This window comes from Buteo buteo, chromosome 21 (assembly GCF_964188355.1).
Source record: "Buteo buteo chromosome 21, bButBut1.hap1.1, whole genome shotgun sequence".
Taxonomy (NCBI): Eukaryota; Metazoa; Chordata; class Aves; order Accipitriformes; family Accipitridae; genus Buteo; species Buteo buteo.
In genome coordinates, this window is record NC_134191.1 from 8466922 (window position 1) to 8485112 (window position 18191).

At 51.4% G+C, this 18191-nt stretch overlaps 1 protein-coding gene across 2 annotated transcripts in view; it reads left to right on the forward strand.

Moving 5' to 3' along the window:
* The window catches only part of PRICKLE2 (prickle planar cell polarity protein 2), a 108855-nt gene that overhangs the window by 67322 nt on the left and 23342 nt on the right, over positions 1-18191 (forward strand). For both annotated transcript variants that reach the window (XM_075053450.1, XM_075053451.1), the window contains one exon: positions 8483-8666. In XM_075053450.1, the coding sequence (XP_074909551.1) occupies positions 8483-8666 (184 nt within the window). The remainder of the gene's footprint in view (positions 1-8482; positions 8667-18191) is intronic.

Here is an 18191-nt window from a genome sequence, read left to right on the forward strand (position 1 = left end):
TTGCAGCATGTTTACTGCTTCCCGTGGTTTCTGCTTGTCATGCTGCAAATGCAAACTGGCGAAGTCCCTTAAAATAGCGCTTAAAGCCTCGGGACAGATCGCTGGGAACCCACTCCGCTTAGCTTCTCTGTCCGAGACTGGTGCTGGAGAGATGGGCTGCAAGCTTGGAACAAGGTGAGGGAGAAGGATGGGCAGGAGGAGGAATACTGCTTGTGAAGAGAGCAGGATTATGCAAACTTGAGAAGACAGTGAGGACCCACATGCTGAACAGAGCCAGGCTTCTTTGTGGAGAGCTGCCTTTGGATCCAGAGGGGGAGCCTAAATCTTGCTAGAACCCCAGGCTTGGAGGCAATTTTCTTCCTTCAGTTAAGCAGCAGCAAGAAACCCCCTGCAATACAGCTCGGCATCTTGTTAGGCTGAAAAGCCGCCGAACGGTATAATTAAAAATCTAACAAGATAACCCGTGGGGTGGGACAGGGGCTTTGCAGCACAGCCGTGCGTTGGCTCTCGGGTGGGCACCGCTGCTGAACTCAGCCCAGAGGGAGATTTTGGCGAGGGTCCTGCTGCCGCCTGCTCCCTCCGCTGCCTCCCCTGCTCCATCCCTGCCGGCCAGCGACCCCGCTGGGCTCTCGGGGGCCTTGGGGGGCTTGTCCTGCCACGGGGGACACCAAACCCCTCTTGGGTATCCACAGCTCCTGGGTCTGCCCGTCCCGTGGCTCCCTCTGCCTTCCAAAATCCTGAGACTGGCTTCAGCGTTGTTTGCCCACCAGCTTGGAGGTTGGTTTCGCTGTTATTCTATTCAACTTGGAAACTGGTGGTTTGCATTTCTTCTTCATGACTGGGGAAAAATATGTGGTTGTTATTGTTTCTGTATGCTAAGAGCTGGACCTTTAAGGGGAGGGAAAAAAAGCCGTAACATAAACATGTTGAGATGAGTGGTAAGCCTGCGAGCTGGCAGGCTGCCTCCATCATCTTGGATGTGACAGAGCAGCCTGTTGGACACCTTCCCTCCTGGTAGCATGGCTGGGCAACAGGCTGGGGCTCATGACACCTTATTTTTCCTCTTCCCTCTCTCCCCCTCGCTCGATCTGAAGCTCGCACGGGTACAGCACTTTGCGCACCTCTGTCTACCCTCTATTATGAAAAAAAATATTGCGTCTTCTGCAAAACATCTTGAGAGCTCCAAATAGAGAGGAGTTCTGAGATCTGCCGAGTTATTAATATCCCTTAATTTAAACATCTCATCTTTATGCATCAGAATCTTCATGGTTTGTGTCAGGGGTTGCAAGCTCACGGGAGCAGCCTGGCAATGTGGTTCAGGTCAGGTTGATGTTTAAGCACCCTGGGGCTCTTACCCAGCTCACGAGGAGAAACTGGAGCTCAAGCGGGGACCTGTGTTTACTGCAGAGCCCTGGGGTGCACCTGGGCTCCCCAAAATGACCTGTGATGCACCCCAGCTCCCCTGGTGTGATTTAGCCACAGGTTGGAAAGGTTGGTCGTATTTTAATTCATCCTGCAGTGGTGCTGAGAGGTCTGGCCGCAGTTTTGGGCTGTGGTCCTGGTTCCTTATTTGCCTAAAGGCACCGAGGCAGCCCAGATGAGGGATTTGGGGGTTTGTACGTTGTGTCGTGTTTTGCCCTGATTTCTTGGTCTCATCTGGGAAGAGCACAGCCTTGTGCGCTGGCGGTTGTTGTCTCCCACGTGGTGCCTAAGGCCACAGAGAGCAAAATTGGAAGCAGCCTGGAGGCTGCCCTGGGCTGTGCCGCAAGGAAGCAGTGGTTTGGGGACAGGGCGGTGGGGACCCACGGGCAGATGTTCCCCCCGCTTCTTGAATTGGTGGTCCTGATTCACCATGAAGGCAGACCGACTGGAAAACCCTTGGAGACTGCTTTTGCTCGTATTTGGCTGCAGCTGGCAATACTAGGGATAGTTCTTTTTTTTCTTCTTTTTCTTAATTAAGCAAGAATAACTTTTGCAATAGTAAAGGATTTTTACAGAGTCTTAAAAATAAAATTAGTCTCCAGCCTGAGACTGTGCATGGACAACTTCAGCCAGAGAGGAGGATTTTTCCGGGAGTGGAAATGGGGTTTGTAATAAAAGCTTCAACGCCACCCTGGATACCTTCGCAATTGCTGCTGTTGGCACTGCAGAGGTCAGAGGGGATTAAAAATAAAGCAACACTGAAAATCTGACCTGCCTCGAGTAAATCCAAATAGGTAGGGAAGTTGAATGGGGAAGATGGAGAAGAGTCTGACTTGCAACTCTTCCATCCTCTCAGTGTTTCCCTACCTACTGCAGACCTTTCTGGAGATGGGCAGCTACACGTCCTCCCCTATGACCACTAAGATCTGGGGAGCTGCATCTATAGGAGCAGTTTGGTTGCTGGATTATTTCTCTCTTCCTTGGTTTCCTGGCATTGCTGTGCTGCTTGCTCTGTCGCTACCACTTGACGTTGATCTTTTAAGCCAACTGTTCCTAGAGCATCTTGGGTCAAGTGAGCATTGCCGTCTCTCGGCTGTCCTTGCAGGCCACCAAAGGCACCTTGTCCTCAGACTTTGAATTGCTGCTATTGTAAATGCTGTGTCTAATTCACCTCCTTTAGCCTCTTGCACTCCAGTTGGGCAGATAAAAGCTTTCACTAAGCTTCCCTTTCAACCCAGGTAGCACAAAGTCTTTGCAATTCATTCCCACTGATAGGGTTTTTTCCCAGCTGAAGTGACTGGAAGAGCTGTGAAGTCACAGAAATGTTTTGTCCAGAGAGATGCCGCTTTGTCACTGAGGTCCACGGGACCCGGGGCCATGGGCAGCAGCTGGCTGGGACTACTGGGAGCATTTGGTTAAAAATACGGTGTTAGAGAAGTTGGAGAAGGAGGCAGAGCTTCAGCTCCAGCTGTCTGTTTTGAGCACAAAAGCTTGGGGCTCCTGTGATGAAGCTGCTGTTCAGGCAGTCGATGGGGAAGCCACGGCGGGGTGCTGCCTGTGGGTGCTCCCGTGCCTCAGCTTCCCCATCCGTGAAAAGAGAAAGCGATGCCTGTGCTGGAGAAAAGCTGCTGGGCTCTTCCTATGGCGGTGAAGGACTATGTTAATTTTTCAGTTCAGATAAATGTTTGCCCTTCCTGTGGGGTCTGGAGAAAAGGGTCTGTGTAGCAGGGTGGGAAGATGCCTCATTAGCTCTCAAATGAGGGGAGGAGATAACAGGCAGGGATATTAAGAAGCCCTTGTTAAGAGACTCAGAGGTCACATGAGCTGCCCCAAATCCTCAGCCTCTCCTGTTTCCAAGAAGTTTTGTGATTTACTGACTGGCGACTGACCCCAAAGCCTCATTGCGATCAGAATGATGGCACGACGCTGGAAAAAAATAATCAGGCTGCCATATACGTCTTGAGCCAAGCAGGAAGGGAATTGCCCCTTTGTGTTTACACACCCCATCCGAGCTGAGCAGACAATTGCTTTTTGAGGGATTTCGAATCTTGCATGTTAATGTGTGCACAAATGCATGCAAATCCTTTATTACGGAGCACAGCGGAGGCATCGCGTGGCCCGGCGCGGGCCGTGGCATTCCTGCTCCTTGCATTGTCTGGAGACGGAGCTGCTCCCTGATACAGCCCATTTATTCCCATCCCAGAAGAAACAAGTGAGAAGCAGAGATAAGCAGCGCCGGGCGGGAGGGTGGGGGGGTGGTGTGATAAGGGCTGTTTGCCGAGTTCCTCCTTTGTCCGAGAGGAATTTTAACATTTCTGCGATGCTTTTAAACTCTGCCTTCATTCTTGCCCTTGCCAGGAGGGCTTGGGCTCTCGCGCTGCCCTTTCTCAGAATATCTGCGGTGCCCTGCCAGAGCAGGCTTTGCTTTGGTGGTGTTTGCTGCATCAAGGTCCTGCGTGCCCACCCAGCCGAGCCGGCAGCCGTGGCTGGAAGAGAAGACCCTCATGGCTGGAAGAGAAGACCCTCGTGGCCAGGAGCTTTTCCTGCGGGCAGGGGTCTGCTGCCCTCACAACCCCAGAGGAGCGGGGTCCTGCCTGCACTGCCCCAGACCCCAACGCACGCCGGCTGTTTGCTGGGAGAGGCCGGTTTGGCCGGCTGCTTTACTGGAGCTACACACCGTTTGCAAGGACCCACTTCGCCTTGGCTTCAGGCTGCTCCCAGTCCCCCCTTCCCTGGCTTTTTAGCTCTGCTTGTGCTTTCCCAGTTTGGAGCCGTTGCTGGTTTTTCACAGCAGGGAGACCTCGGCTCTCTCCAGAAAGCTGGGGGCACGCTAGCGGCTCTCTCCAGAGCCTCTTGCAGGGCACTAGTGTTTTCAGCGTGGTTTAACTTATTGTTGGTGCCGTTGCTATGATGAAAGGGCTGTGGGAGGCTCCAGCAATGGCAGAGGCTGCGTTTTGCTAACCGCGGCATACAACAAGAGACTGCCTCGTCCCAGAGACCTCGCGGGTCAATTGGGCTCACGTCGAGCCGTACGTAGGTGGACCTGGGCTGGAAGCGTGCTTCTGCATCCCAAGCGAGAAGCCCTCGGGAGCCAGGTTCTCCCGCTTGGTGCGTTGGGCCCTGTTCGCTTCAGATTCCCCTTGTGTGCCTGTTCTCGTCGGTAGAGGGAAGAGGGCTGGCGAGGGGTGGCGGATCCAGTTTGCACCGTCCCCCTGCACCAGTGGATGGGGGGGGTGTAACTGGGGAGGGGGGTTAGAGCCTCCCCTGAGAAGAGGACTGGACGCCGTGCCAAGAGCACCACGTAAAAGCAGCCGTTGCAAAATAATATACATCCATCTTGTAACTTCATCACATGAAGCGCTGGCCTCGGGTAGAACAAATTTTTCAATCTGTTTTCGAGCCGTTGCTGCTTTGTACCATGTGAAGTCAATTCAAGGCAGGCTCCTTTCCAGCTAAATCCGACACCAGGAAATGTTCTTTTTCTCCCCATTTGCTTCCCGCCATCCTGGCCCCGCGGCGGGGCAGCTCCGTGTAGCTCCGTGCCGAGCAGCCCCGCCGGATTGCTCCCCAGCCCGTGCCTCCCGCAGCAGCATGGCAGCTGGCTGGCTCCCTCTCTTCTTTCCTCCCTGTCCCCAAGCTACGGCTGCTTAACAGCTCCTTTATTTACCCTCCGTGCCTGAAGCTGGTTGTGCTGTCAGCTCTCCTTTCTCCGTTGGGAAACACAACATCGCTGGGTTTCTCCTTGCCAGCCCTCAGCTCCTGGAGTCAAGTGATGCTCCAGGATGTCCCCAGCTTTTAGCAACAGCACCAAAATATCTCCAACCCTCTGTCGTCCCTGATGCCAGAGACCTCTCTTAATCACCAGTGCAGGTACTTGCCTGAGATGAGCTTGCAGACCCTTCTCTGGGATGAGAGCAAGACGGAAAGGCTCAGGAACGAAGACGGGATTTCTAGAGAGTGATTGGCATCAGTTTCTTCTTGCTTAAGAAAACCCCACCTCCCCGCGCTCTCCTCAAGTTGTGTGGGGCTCCTTGGCTGCCCAGGCAGCGGAGGTGGTTGTTGATGAAGCTTTGGTGGTGATTAGGTGAGGCCAGAGCCAAGCTAACGGTTTTCCCTTTGCAGGACGTGCCACCTCACCTGGGCTGCAGCACCCTTTGTACGGTAAGGTGTACGGTAAGGTGTACGGCACGCCGATGCGCTCAGCATCTCCGAGCTCCGCCACAATTCCCGTGTTAAAAAACTACCAAGCCGTTGCTGGCAGGAGCAGCCAAGCAGGCTGCCAGCCGTGGCCCCGCTCCTCTCCAACACCCCCCAGCTCTCCGCCGTAGCATCGGCACCCACGGCACGTTGTTGCTCCGGTCATCGTGCGTGCGGTGGAGCGCTGGCACGTGGCGTCGTCTCACTTCATGCCGCCCTGCTTCGAGTGTTGGGGGGGGGGAGGCTGCTTTTTCAATTTCATCTCGTGTTTGAAATGTACATTTTTATATTAAGTTTTTACTACGGGGAATTATTTTTAATTATAGCGAGCTGCAAGATGATAAAATAAAGTTGAGTAAGTGAGACCTATGCGAAGAAGTCATGGAAACCATATCATAGGAGTGGAAAGACACTCCTAGGACACTGAGTATTGTTCCCATGAAACAACATGTCCTAATGTAAAGAAAATAATTGTAATTAAAGCTGTTAATCTTCTGCTTTTAATGAGGGGAAAGGAAGAGAACTGAGTATCTCAGGGGCAAGATCTTGAAGTTTGTACAGTTTGCCCGGAGAAGTGGCAGAAACCCCATGCGTGGAGATGCTCCACTTTTAATGGTGCAAAGTTTTTACAGAGCCCGTTGCCCTGGCCTGGGGACATCACTGATGAGTAGACAGGCTACCTGTGTCCGTTTCATTCTTTACTTTTCTGACCAGGAGAAGCCAACCGCTGGTGATACCTGCTTGCCTGGGATGGGGCAGGAGTGCGGGTGGGTGTAAATCAGCTTCCCGACCCGGTCCTCGCGCTCCTGGCCGTCCGTGGTGTGAGCTGCGGGATGGCGGTCGCATGGAGCGACCTCTGGGATCTAAACGATCATACATCTCGCTTATTAACTCTTTGACACTGGTATTTAAGGTCCTCACGGTGGCCTGATTTATCTCATTTCTTAAAAGCCCAAACCTCTGGCGCTCTCCTGCCGTCCTCCGTCTCCTGGAGGGGATGTGCCTAGAGCGGGCAGGAGGGCAAAAACATGCAGGCTGGATTCGTCCCCGTCACAGCGCCCGTGCTCCTGGCATTGCTGCTACCCAAGCATGGACTGCTGAGTTTGTCTCCCTTTGGAGCTTGTGATTGATATCCTGAAAATTCAAATTTGGCGAAGAACTCCTAAACTCCATTAGAATAACTATCTCCAGTGCCGAACCTGGGGCTCTGGAGCTATTAATTATTGCTAGCATCTTGTTGCATATTGAGGTGCTTCTAATCGTATTGTTGAAATGAGATGGAAGCGGCAAAGAAACCAGCGGCTTTGCTGGGGCAGAGCGCCCTTGCACGGTAGCTGATTAATTAAAGTATTCACATGAAATGGTGCCTTGATTATTTTTTAAGGTAACAGCCAGAGGCGATGCCGAGACTCTCCGACTGGACACAAACCAGATGCCGGGGGTGCGTGGGGGTCGCTGTGTGGTTTAGATCTGATGAAAGGCAGGAAATGGGAAAATCTGGCAAATCTCCCTGGCTTGACTTAACGGAGCCTCTTGACTTTTGCTAGAGTGCATTTTTTGTGCTGTAAGGGCCAAGTGGAAATTTAGACTCGAATCTGGATCTGAGCGCTGGTATGCTTAGCTGGCTTGTACACCATGGTGAACAAGAAGGAAAGGTGTTTGAAAATTAAAGAACCCTGTGTTTAACTGTTGCTGCCCTCTGAATTTCTTTGCTTTACCTTACAGCAGAGAAACCTCCAATGGCAACGGTAACTTTTCCCTTGCTTTTTGTGTGGTACCTTATTTTTTCTGAGATGTCTCCCTTCTGCTACCCAAGTAAAACCGTATCTCATTCCTCAGAAGTCGGTGGCATTTCATTAGTGCAAATTAATTCAGAATCCTGCGTGGTTGCTTCAAAATAGATACCATTGATCCACACTGTGGAAGAGCATTGCATTTTCAGAAAGAGAAGCCAATTTATCAGCATTCCCTTTAACCTCTTTCTGTGGGGCTGGGGGACGTTTTCAGCGGGGTTAATCCTTCGCTGTTACCCCTGGCGAAGGGGTGTGATGTCTTAGCAGCCCCGCAGAAAAATGCTCACGCTCAAGCCCAGGAAGAAAATCTCCCATGGACCGCCAGCTGCAGGAACAGACCCTTAAAAGAAATGCTAAGAAGTGATATTTGCAGTGAATTAAGCTAAGGGCAACCTGTGGGCTGCTCTTTCAGTTCTTCTTGTGCTTCCCCCCCCTTCCCCGTCTGGCTCTCGGGCAGCGTGTGAGCCGGCGTGCCGCTGAGCCGTGGCACGTGCCGTCGAGCCGGGCGGTTAAGATGCCGTTGTAGTGTGACTGTGGTTTTTGTAGCCTCCCTTAATTTAATTTAGCTTTATATGTTCAGACTATAATCAATTTTTATGCTACTTTAATAAGCAAATTTATGCTATCAGCATGCTAAAGGGACTTGTCATTCACAGCTTCCCAGTCAATCCACCATTTTCTGTATTAGCCAAGTGCTCAGCTGTCCTAAATTCGGTAAGTGCTCTGCAATTTCCAGCTGGCATGCCGATCCGCACCAGGCAGGCACACGGCCCTTGCCTGTGCCGGCCCCTGGAAATGCTCCTCGCGGTGCAGTAAGGGACAAGCAATTACATATCCCCAAACATTGGGCAGTCTGACTCAGCTTGATTGCCAAGTGTTGTTACAGCAAATACGGACTTTTATTTCCTCCTTGTGAAAGAGACAAATCCTACGTTAGAAAATGCCTGAGCATAAAAAAGGGTTGAGTTTAGCATCCGCAGGCCAGCGACTGGCAGGAATTGCTTTGCTTTCTTATTTAAAGTGCAACTCACCGGGGCACCTCCTCTTTTTCCTCTCTCCTCGCTTTGCAGGAAGATTTGCCTTCACTGTAAGTGCTCCCAGGAAGAGCACATCGTAACAGTTATGCCTCTGGAGATGGAAAAGACCGTCACGAAGCTCATGTTCGACTTCCAGAGGAATTCGACTTCTGACGACGACTCGGGCTGTGCCTTGGAAGAGTACGCATGGGTCCCCCCCGGCCTGAAGCCCGAGCAGGTAACAATGACACCACTCGGTTACCAGAAGGAAATTGTTTTAATATGCTCTTTGGAAATAGTTTGCCCTGATTTTTCTTCTAGGGGTGCGAGCGCTTGTTGCATGTGGCTGTTTCTGGGTGCACTATAGAGACTTGCAGAGACGGGTCTGGTCTGAATGCACTAATGAAACAAAACAGAGATGCGATCCTTGCAGGACTTGTGGTTTTCTGCGTCTGTAGATATATCTAATTGGTAATTGAGAGGTGGGAAACAGAATACTTCCAGGATGGGGTTTGTTGTGGTTGTGCAAGGGAACAGATACAGATGTACCTACTACTGTTTCATGGGAAAAAAAAGTGGTGGGACTCCAGTATTACCCAGGGAGTCGGTGCTCCCGCTGTGCCCTCCTGGACCATTCTGCTCTGCGGTAAGTCCAGGGCAGACAGTTAAAGCCGGTAGATGACTCTGAAAAACGAGCCAAAGTCTTTGGGGTTGGGTTTTTCCAAGTATGACATTTGTGCCTTACTGGAAGGAATTGCTCAAATGAAGTTCAAGTCCCTCAATACAGGAATTGCGCAGGATGGATTAGACCTCAGCGTGCTGTCTGTGCAGAGAGCGCGTTGATTTCTGCTCCTTGCGGTTTACATGATTCACTTGGTTTTTATGCTGATCTTTTACGTGTTTGACTCAGAACTTAATTTGCAGAGGAGACTGCAAAATGAGCTTAGCCTTGATAATTGCTATGGCAATCATTTTAAACTGTGTAAGGGGTGGAAAGCTTTCATTCTTACTGTTGTAGTTGCTGTCCTTAAACACTGTGTTTTCCTGAGCTTTTATTCAGAAGGGCTTAGGCATTTCCTGAAATATTTTGGCACTGCCTGTAGGCTGTAAATATTATCTGTCTGATTAGAGAAAATCCAGTAGTTTCGTGGTGGTGGTTTTTTTTCTTTTTCTTGTCTTTACAAGCCTTGCTCGGTGCTCGCTTGAAACTCTGCAGCACCGTATGTTTCATTTGGTGCCATCCAACCATGCAAATCCGGCCGCAGCCTTGTTTTCTGTCACCTTCCTTATGTCAGAGCTCCCTTTTGTGCCTTCCAGGAGGTACAAGACAGGGTGCATGGAGAGATGCAGATGGTCCTGAAGTAGCTCTGCTGGTCCTTCATGCTGCGGGGACACGAACCAGTTGGGTTTCGGGAGTCCCGTTGGAGGACCATACCCAAACTGGTGCCGCCTGCTCTCAGCACGGCCGTCTGTCCAGGCGTGTCCGTGGTTTCTGGGGCCCAAGCTGGCCCATGTCCCTGTAGCTTTGGGTGGAAATACAGATATTTAGTGATAGGTGGTACCTGACCGGGTAGACATGGTCTCTGATGGGTACAGCGTGGCACGAACAGCAATTGAAACCAACTTCCAGCATGGTGGTGACATATTCCAGAAGACCTGGATGCTTCTGTGATCCCGCAGGTGCTTTTTAAGAAATAGCGTGCCGTCAGGGAGTTTGGGGTGCTCGGAGAAAATAGAAGTCCATTAGCTCTAGCAGTAGGTACTGGCATCTCCTGCATTACCCAGGTTAATGTGTTTTTAGGTTCTTCCAGCATCTGTTTCTTGCAGAGGTAACAGTGCTCCTTGAGACGAACACCTGCTTTCTAATTACGCTCCTCTGTCTGCGTTCCTGGGCCTTTTAGCAGATTTGCCACTTCAGACCTGTCTCTAATCACCATGGAGATGAAGAGCAGCCGTAAGTAGAGCCAAAGACAGGCACTGAAATCCTCCCAGCGTAGCTCACCCGCCAGCCCTCCGGGACCTTTCCCACATCAGACGAGCCACTAAGGAGACAAAAGCAAGGGGTGACTTCTCTGGGCTGCGAAAGAGCCACGATGCGGGGCTGGAGGTTGTCCCCGAGTGAAGAGCAGCACCCTGAATTTCTCCGGGAGTTACCATCTGCCTGGGGTGTCGCAGGGCTGGGATCTCCCCCGGGGTGCAGGAGGGTGCCGTTTGCCTCCCGTGGGGGTAAGAAGTACCTCTGCAGCATCGTGCTGGAGCCATGCAAGGCTGCAGACAGACCTGCGGCTTTCTGGTCCGTGAGTCAGGTGTGCGCAAGTGATGTGGAGCCTCTGGAAGGCTGATGGAGCAGCGGGTGGGCTCTGCTCTGGCTGAGGACACTGCTGTCAGGCTGGGCTGAAAACGCAGATTTGCAGGCAGTGAATTTTTCTCTGCCTTCCGCTGTTTCACTGTCGTATTTCTTTGACATGAAACAGATGAAATGAAACAACTTTTTTCTGCAATATTCTACTTTATTAAAATCTCTACGCAGCATATGAGCTGGGGAGGTAAGTGGTCCCCTGAAAGACTAATGCAATTTTCTTATTATACTTGGACGACAGCCTTCCTACCTCGCTATTCTTGGGAGACAGTGTTCACGTCTCATCAACACAGCAATTTACAGGATTTCACGGGGGGAAGTTGGCCAACAAACGTGACATCGGGTTTTGGCAGTTTCCACAGGTCATTTCAGAATTTGGAGAGCCCTTTCAATCCATAGCTTAAATTATTAGGTATAATCTAAAGGGGAATCGACCCAAACCTACACGGTCTCACTGGATTCCTAGACGCTAATTCGGGCATCAGCTGGTCTGTGGTACATGTCAACTATGTGAAAATCATGTTGGTTACTTAATGCCCACTACTGAAAGGAAAAAAAAGCATTGGTCCAGTGTTCACAGGTAATGATCCAGACATTGCATTGAAGAGCGGAGCTGAAAGTTATCCCTTATATTATGGCTCATCAGAACACAGGACTACAAAGTGCTTTATGCAACAGCTGTAAATATTATGTATTTTTAAATATGTTTATAACACAGGGATGAAGATAGTAATATAAAAAAATTTTATAATACCACTGCATAAGGTATGGTAAAAATTCATCTGGAAAACTGGCTAAAATTTATGACATCGCTGATCAAGAAAGAGGGGTATAAACTGGAAGGAGACTGGAAATGTTATTTCCTTGAGGAGCCTAGAAGAGCTTAGTTTGTTCAGCCTAGCAAATCGAAGGCTTGTGATCACTCCCTATGCATTAGAGGAGGAAGAGCAGTTATTCAAGCTCCAACTTTGGCACAAGAACATAGATATAAACTGGCTCCAAATGCATTCAGGCAGGAAATTGGAAGAGATTTCAAACCATCAGAGGTGTAAGGCTCAGCGGCAACCTGCCAACAGGGAGAACGATGGGTAAAAACCCAAGACTGAGCTCCATAAATTATAACGTGATTAGAAAATGTGGTTTCTTGTAATAGCCGTCGGCTACAGAGGATACCCAAGAGGCTCCTCTGGGCTCTAATCCCGCTTGGATTGGACCTCGATGAGAAGTTGTCTTATTGCAGAAGAGGGACTTCTCTTCTGGAAGATACGGATGCAGATGGGAACGGGAGAGGTGGCTGTACAGGAGGCGAGGCAGAAGCTCGGGATGTGGGCTTTGAGAAATAACTCTTCTTCCTGCCTGCCCTTCGATGGTCAGGTAGAGAAGTAAGTGGGAAAGTCTTGAAATGGGCAGACACCAATAGAAACGTGTCCCCAGTAATGCAAAATCCCAGACCGGGGCTGGCTGCAAAGATGGGGGAAGGCAATTTTGGGAGCCAGTTTGTCTGCTGGGGCTGGCAGTCCGACAGCTGATCCTTCTTGCACTGACATAAGTTTGAGGGCAGATGCTTAAAAATAAGTACTTTTATGATGTGTTTTTCACATTTTTAGGCAAGGCATGCGTAAATACATGTGAATGCGCAGCCTTGAATTCCTTGGGCCTGTGGTTTGGAGAAATCCAAAGAGGTTGTAACATGCCAGCTTGAATTTCTGAATACAAGGGATTTTTGAGGATTTCTGTCTTTATTGTGTCTCAATAATAGGAGCAGCTGGTTATGGGCACAGATTGCCAATTAAACAAAAGACGGGGCTCTACTTCAAATGCGGTGCGGCTTTCGGTATGGCTCTGGCATGCCAACGTTCAAGACCCTTGTATGTGCCATAAGAACTTAATTCCCTCTTGCTGTCAGCACAGTTGCTCTGATCGAGTCCCTTAAAAAGTTATGAAAACCTCATCTGAGGTAAAATTAGTAACATGAAGAAGGTTCAGGGGATCATTTTCCTCTAAGACAGCCGTTAGAGCTGGGACCGGGAGAGCTTTGCAGCATGGTGTGAGACTCGTAGCTGTCACAGGGGCTTTATTCAGGGGATAACGCGTGTGTTGGTTCCCGTTCCAGATCTTTTGCAAGACCTAGAGCAAGGGCTTGAGTTATAAAACCTCCAAGCTTTATCAGTTGCTCTTCAGGTCACGAAGTGAGGAAAGGAGAGCGGAGCTGAACCTACACTGAACATGCATTTACACCTTACCTAAAGATACCCACTTTCACCACCTCGGTGTGGTAGAAAGTACATTATCTGGGCCAGTCATCTCTGGGGGACGTGTGCCTCACTTGTGCCTCTGTGTTACGGTCAAATGCGTTTTACCTTCTCGTCCTTTCTTGAGCCCTATAAGTTCAGCGAACTGTTTCACTCCTCAGGAGACTGAAGTCTCGCACGCAGCAAGGAAGGAACGAGACGGACCAAAGCAACCCCGTGCCCCAAGCCTGCATAGTAATGGAGAGCAGAGAAGCGAATTTATGGCCAGGCGGAGGAAAGACGAAAGCCCCATGAAGAGCTCTACCTTCCTTGACAGATCCTGACCCTGGGAGCAGAGCGCAGCGGGTGGGAAGCCGAGGGTGCTGAAGGCAGGAGCTGTAACTCACGTACGTGGTGCCAGAAGCTGCAGCCGCCTCTCGCTCTGCCCCCTCGCACACATGCACGCTGTAGTATTTTACCCAAAAGCTGCATTTCAGCACATTTTTAAAAGCTCTCCGATTTCACTCGGAGGTAGCGGTAAGTCCATCACCTCCCAACTGAACTCTTTCAGTATCTAAATAGCCTGGCAGTTAGCGGCTCTTATTTCAAGGCTGGAGCTGTCTAAATCCAGCCTCCAGGCGTCGGACCATGCCGAATGCTTCCCAGCTGGACGGGGCGGCAATCCTGCACACGAAATGCTTTTTTCTGTGTGCGGTGCCAGCGCTGCGTGACTTGGGGGCAGCTGAGGCGGGTTAGGAGATTCTGGATCTATTCGCTCTGCCCTGGAGCAGAGCGGATGGAGGAGGTGTGAGCACATCCCCTGCTGCAGAAAAGAAACCGTGGCAAAACCCTGCGTCCGGGCTCTTGCTCCATTTCTGTATCCTGGGGTGTTTGCCTGATTAAGGTGAGCTGATAGAAGCTGTTAAAATTATTTAATCCTTGAACAGTCTTCTTATCGGGGAGGGAATCGGCTTCTTTTGGTGGGCCACGGAAACAAAACTACTCACCTGTTGGGGTTTGCTTGGTTCTTAAATTTGAAATAGCTGTGTGGTGGTCAGCAGAGGTGAGAGGCAGGGGAAGAGCAGGGAGTGGAAAAGAAAACAGAAAAATCCTGGACTACACAATATAAACTTGTCCTGGAGCTTTAGTCCAGGGTACAATTACAGCTTTTCCTTGTTGCAGCATTATTGTAGTATGCTACCCTGTGACTTATAAATACAAGAGCACCTTAAGTGGCCTACCCAGGGGAATTATCAGCTATGATCAAGGCAGCAGACGATCGTTATAATTGCCGGTGCTGCAGGGGACTCAGCAGTATGAGAACGGCTCTGCCGGTCAGTACCTCGCAGCACAAAGACCGCTCTCAGATGCTTTTGAAACGGCCGTTTCTGGCTCCTTTTTATCCAAATTCAATTTCTGCTTAAAAAAGAAGAATCACGGCGTGCGCTTTCACAAGTCTAAAACTTGCGGATGTACGGCCTTCATTCAAATGTTCTTCTTTGATGCCAGCGGGAAGCGATGTTTCCGCGGGATCTCTTACAGACCAAGAGCTGCTCCAAAGGCTTGGCAGGAGCGGTTGTCGGTCTCGACTGGTGAGCAGCAGCGCTCAAACGACGCGGCTGCCGTTAGCCACGGGAGAGAAGCGCGCGGAGAGCCGCGGAACGTGCCAGAACAAATAGCGCTTAGGAAAATGGTTTTTTCCTTTGTTCCCTGCCTTTGTCCCTGCGACTCGGGAGCGGGTTTCCGAGAGCAAACCCAACGTTGCGGGGTGCCGGACCGCCCGGCACCGGGGATCGCATCCGTCTCCCGCCGGCACCCGGGCGGGTTCACGGATCGGGGGGTGATAGTGGTCTTCTCCCAGCCGGGGCTGCGGGGTCTCGGGGGACCCCGGCTCCCTCCCGGGGTGCGTGCCTGGCTGCATCCCCGCACACGGCAGACCCAGCCAGCAGTTCCCACTCTCCTCTCCGTTTCGGAGCATCTGGCCTCGCTGCAAGGATTGTTTTGCTTCAAGAAATAAATAAGTGCTTTGTATCCTAACGGCCGTGGAAAAGGAGGACGTGCCAGACTCGGGCCAAAGCACACTGAACCCGTTTTCCAGTTTCACACGTGCTATCGTCTGTGGAGCTCGTGTGTGAGCCTATGTCTACAAATACTTGCAATGTTTTGCAGACACGTTGAGAGGGTTATTCGTGTGTGGCTTGTTTGGGTTTTTTCCCCCTTTGTTTTTCCAAGGGAGGCCAGCAGGGACGAGAGAAATACTGAAGGCACCAGATTCATTTCTCTGATAATTTTAAGTATTCCATATAAAAGACCATTTAATGCCTGACATGCGGTTAAAAGCCAGCTCTGGGGAGGAGCAGGCGAGCCGCAGGAGCAGCCCCGCTCGCCTGGGCCAGCACGGGCTTGTCGGAGCCACCGGCCGCCTTCCTCCCGCTGCAGCCGAAGCTCGCGGGAGCTCGCGCGCAGCGAGCCGGGGGGACGGGGCCACGAGTGAGTGGGCTCGCGTATGCACCGGCAGACGCTGCTCTGCACATGGCTGTGCCGGCAGCTCCCTGCGCCCCTGTGGTACATCCCCGGGTGGCGTGGGGTGGGCTGCCGGGATTGTGGGACCCCTGGCGTGGTCCCAGGGGAAACGATGCTGTCCTGGGCACAGGGGGGATGTCGGCGTGCCTGGATTTTGAGCGGACTCCACTGCGTGTGATGATTTATTGGGCTGTGCCTGAGCGGTGGCCGACCCACCAAGGTCCCCTTTTTGGGGACATCCGTGTTCAGGCGCTCTGCTGCACACAGGCCAGCAGGTGCTGGCCTCGCAGAGCATTTTGCAAAAGCCTTGCAGGTGGTTTTGCAGTTTGTTTGGTTTCACGAAAGCCAGGTGGGATTGCCCAGCTGGATGTGCTGGAGCTGTTATGGCTGAGCAAGTCGGCACCCATCGGCTGAGCCGCGCCAGGACACTGCGTGCTCCTTTGTAGTCCATCCCAGTGGTACAGTCATCCCAAACAGCCCGGTTTGGTGGGTGCTTTCGGTAGGGGTGAGTACAACCGAATGCTACTTCCCAACAGCAATTCATGGCATAAGAAACATGGTATTTCCCCTCCGCTTCCTTTAATTCATTGATCAAAGAGATCCTTCATCAATGGCTTAAATTCACAGGTTCTTTGCAAACTTCTCCTGCTAGGAGAAGGTGTAAGACTTCGCTTACAAATATGCTCACGTGGGTTTTGTCTTTGGTCACCCCTGGGACTGCCAGGAGAAGCTGCAGTCCTGCCTTTATTTAGCAGGGCCGGGGTAGGTTTGTAAACTGTCAGAGTTAAACTGGAAACACACCCCAAACCTAGGAAGACTGCAGAACACAAAGGCATTTGTAAACTAATGTAATTACTTTCCTCGGTGCCTTTGAATAAAGTTGGCTCCACTTTAAAGGCTTTTTCCTACCCTCGTTTTACATTGCGTTCTTTCCTTTCTCCTGGTTTCTTTCTTTTTAAATTTCTATCTTCCCCCCCATGCCCTCCCCTTTTAGCTCCAAGCAGCTGTTAATTTCCAAAATGTGTATCAGTTTTTCGTAGCAAACCTTGGCGTTTGGACTTTTTCCTTTTGAAGGTGAGAATAACACCCTGGGAAGATGGATATCTGCCGCTCTGGTTTCTTGCAGCACAGAGCCTGTCCAAGCACCTGGGAGACCTCCCCGGGGCAGGACAGGGCTTGCCACGGCGCCCAGTACCCGCAGCCAGCCCGGCTTCCAGCACACTGGCCAGCCCATCCCCGTGGCATCAGGCCCTCATGACATTGACTGAAGCCTTGCTTTAACTCAGCCTGATGTTTTCCAGATTCCTGCGGGGTTTCTCCTATTCAGATGTGAGCGGAGGTCACAGTGAAGAGGGGCAAGTGGGGAAACGGAGGGGGAAACCTAGCCCGGCCCCACACGTGGCTCCTGTGGGTTAATGATGCTTGTTAGGATAATCATGGCCAGAGCAGATCTGTTGCGAGAGGAAACAGCAGGATGTGGAGCTGCTGTATTGTATGGCAGAAGTATTTAATAATAAAACAGTTAAAGATACGGCATGATTTAAAAGGGATATGTTATCCATCCTGGGTCATTGCCCCACACTCTTTTCCTTATCTGGGTGCAGCTCATGTTGCGGAGCCTGTAAGGTCAGTGAGGAGCCAGCGCCAGCGCCTGGGGGGTCTGCATCAGGCCCTTTGGCCACAGTGGTCCTGCAAGGCTCACCAGCTACAAAGCCTTGTGCATGCTCCGAACCGGAGCTGGACGGAGGAGGAGTTAATTTTAATGGAAAACAGTCACCTTTTGTACAAAAGCAAAGTGCAGACTAGGCAGTTTTAGTTTTACAGCAAGTTAACGTTTTCTGCAGGCCTTTGCCCTGAAAAGCCAGATGGATCTGGGAATCCCTCCCTTTCCTTCTTTATTTTTCCTTATTCTTGAGCATCACCACTGGGCTGTGCCAGCCCAACTGCCAGCCGCTCACTGGCGGGGTCGAAAATGCCGCCGGCAGCCGGCTGAGCGCAGCGGGAGGGGATGCTGGCAGCCTGTGACTCCGTTCCCTCCCAGGCTTGGCTCTCCCATCCAGGGAGCTGGGTGCATCCCGTGGGGAATGGGTGATGGATGAGAGAGCATATTGGCACAAGCCTGGGTTAACATCAGCCCGGGCAAGGGGTGTCCTTCTGCTCTCCGTCTGCGTTCTGGGATCCTATCCTGTCGTGATAGGAGTGATGCCCCAGGTGAAAGGATCTGTGTGTGTCCCTGGTTGAGGTTTGACCCCAGGAGGGATGGTGGGTGTAAAGGCAGGAGCGGAGGAAGCCATCGACAGGTATAAGGAAAGAGTTTTCTCCCCACAAGATGTCCTGTGGGTGCCGGGCAAGGACTGGCAGCTGCCTTTTCTCCATCCCTTCCATGAGCATCCCTGCAGAAGGTCCTCGTGGCTGATGCAGATCCAAAGCAAACCCTTTCAGGTTATTTCAGGCAACAGAACGCAGGTTGGAGCCTGTTATATTTATTTTGTTTTGCTTCTCAAACCAAATTGCCCATCCCTGCCGAGCTATGTTGCTGGTGTGATGGGAGCCAGTCCCCGCGGACCTGCTGAGACTAAATGGAAAACTTCCTAGCGGAAGCAGGAGCGGAGCTGGGCACGTACATCCCGCTGCGCCAGGCTCTGGGAAA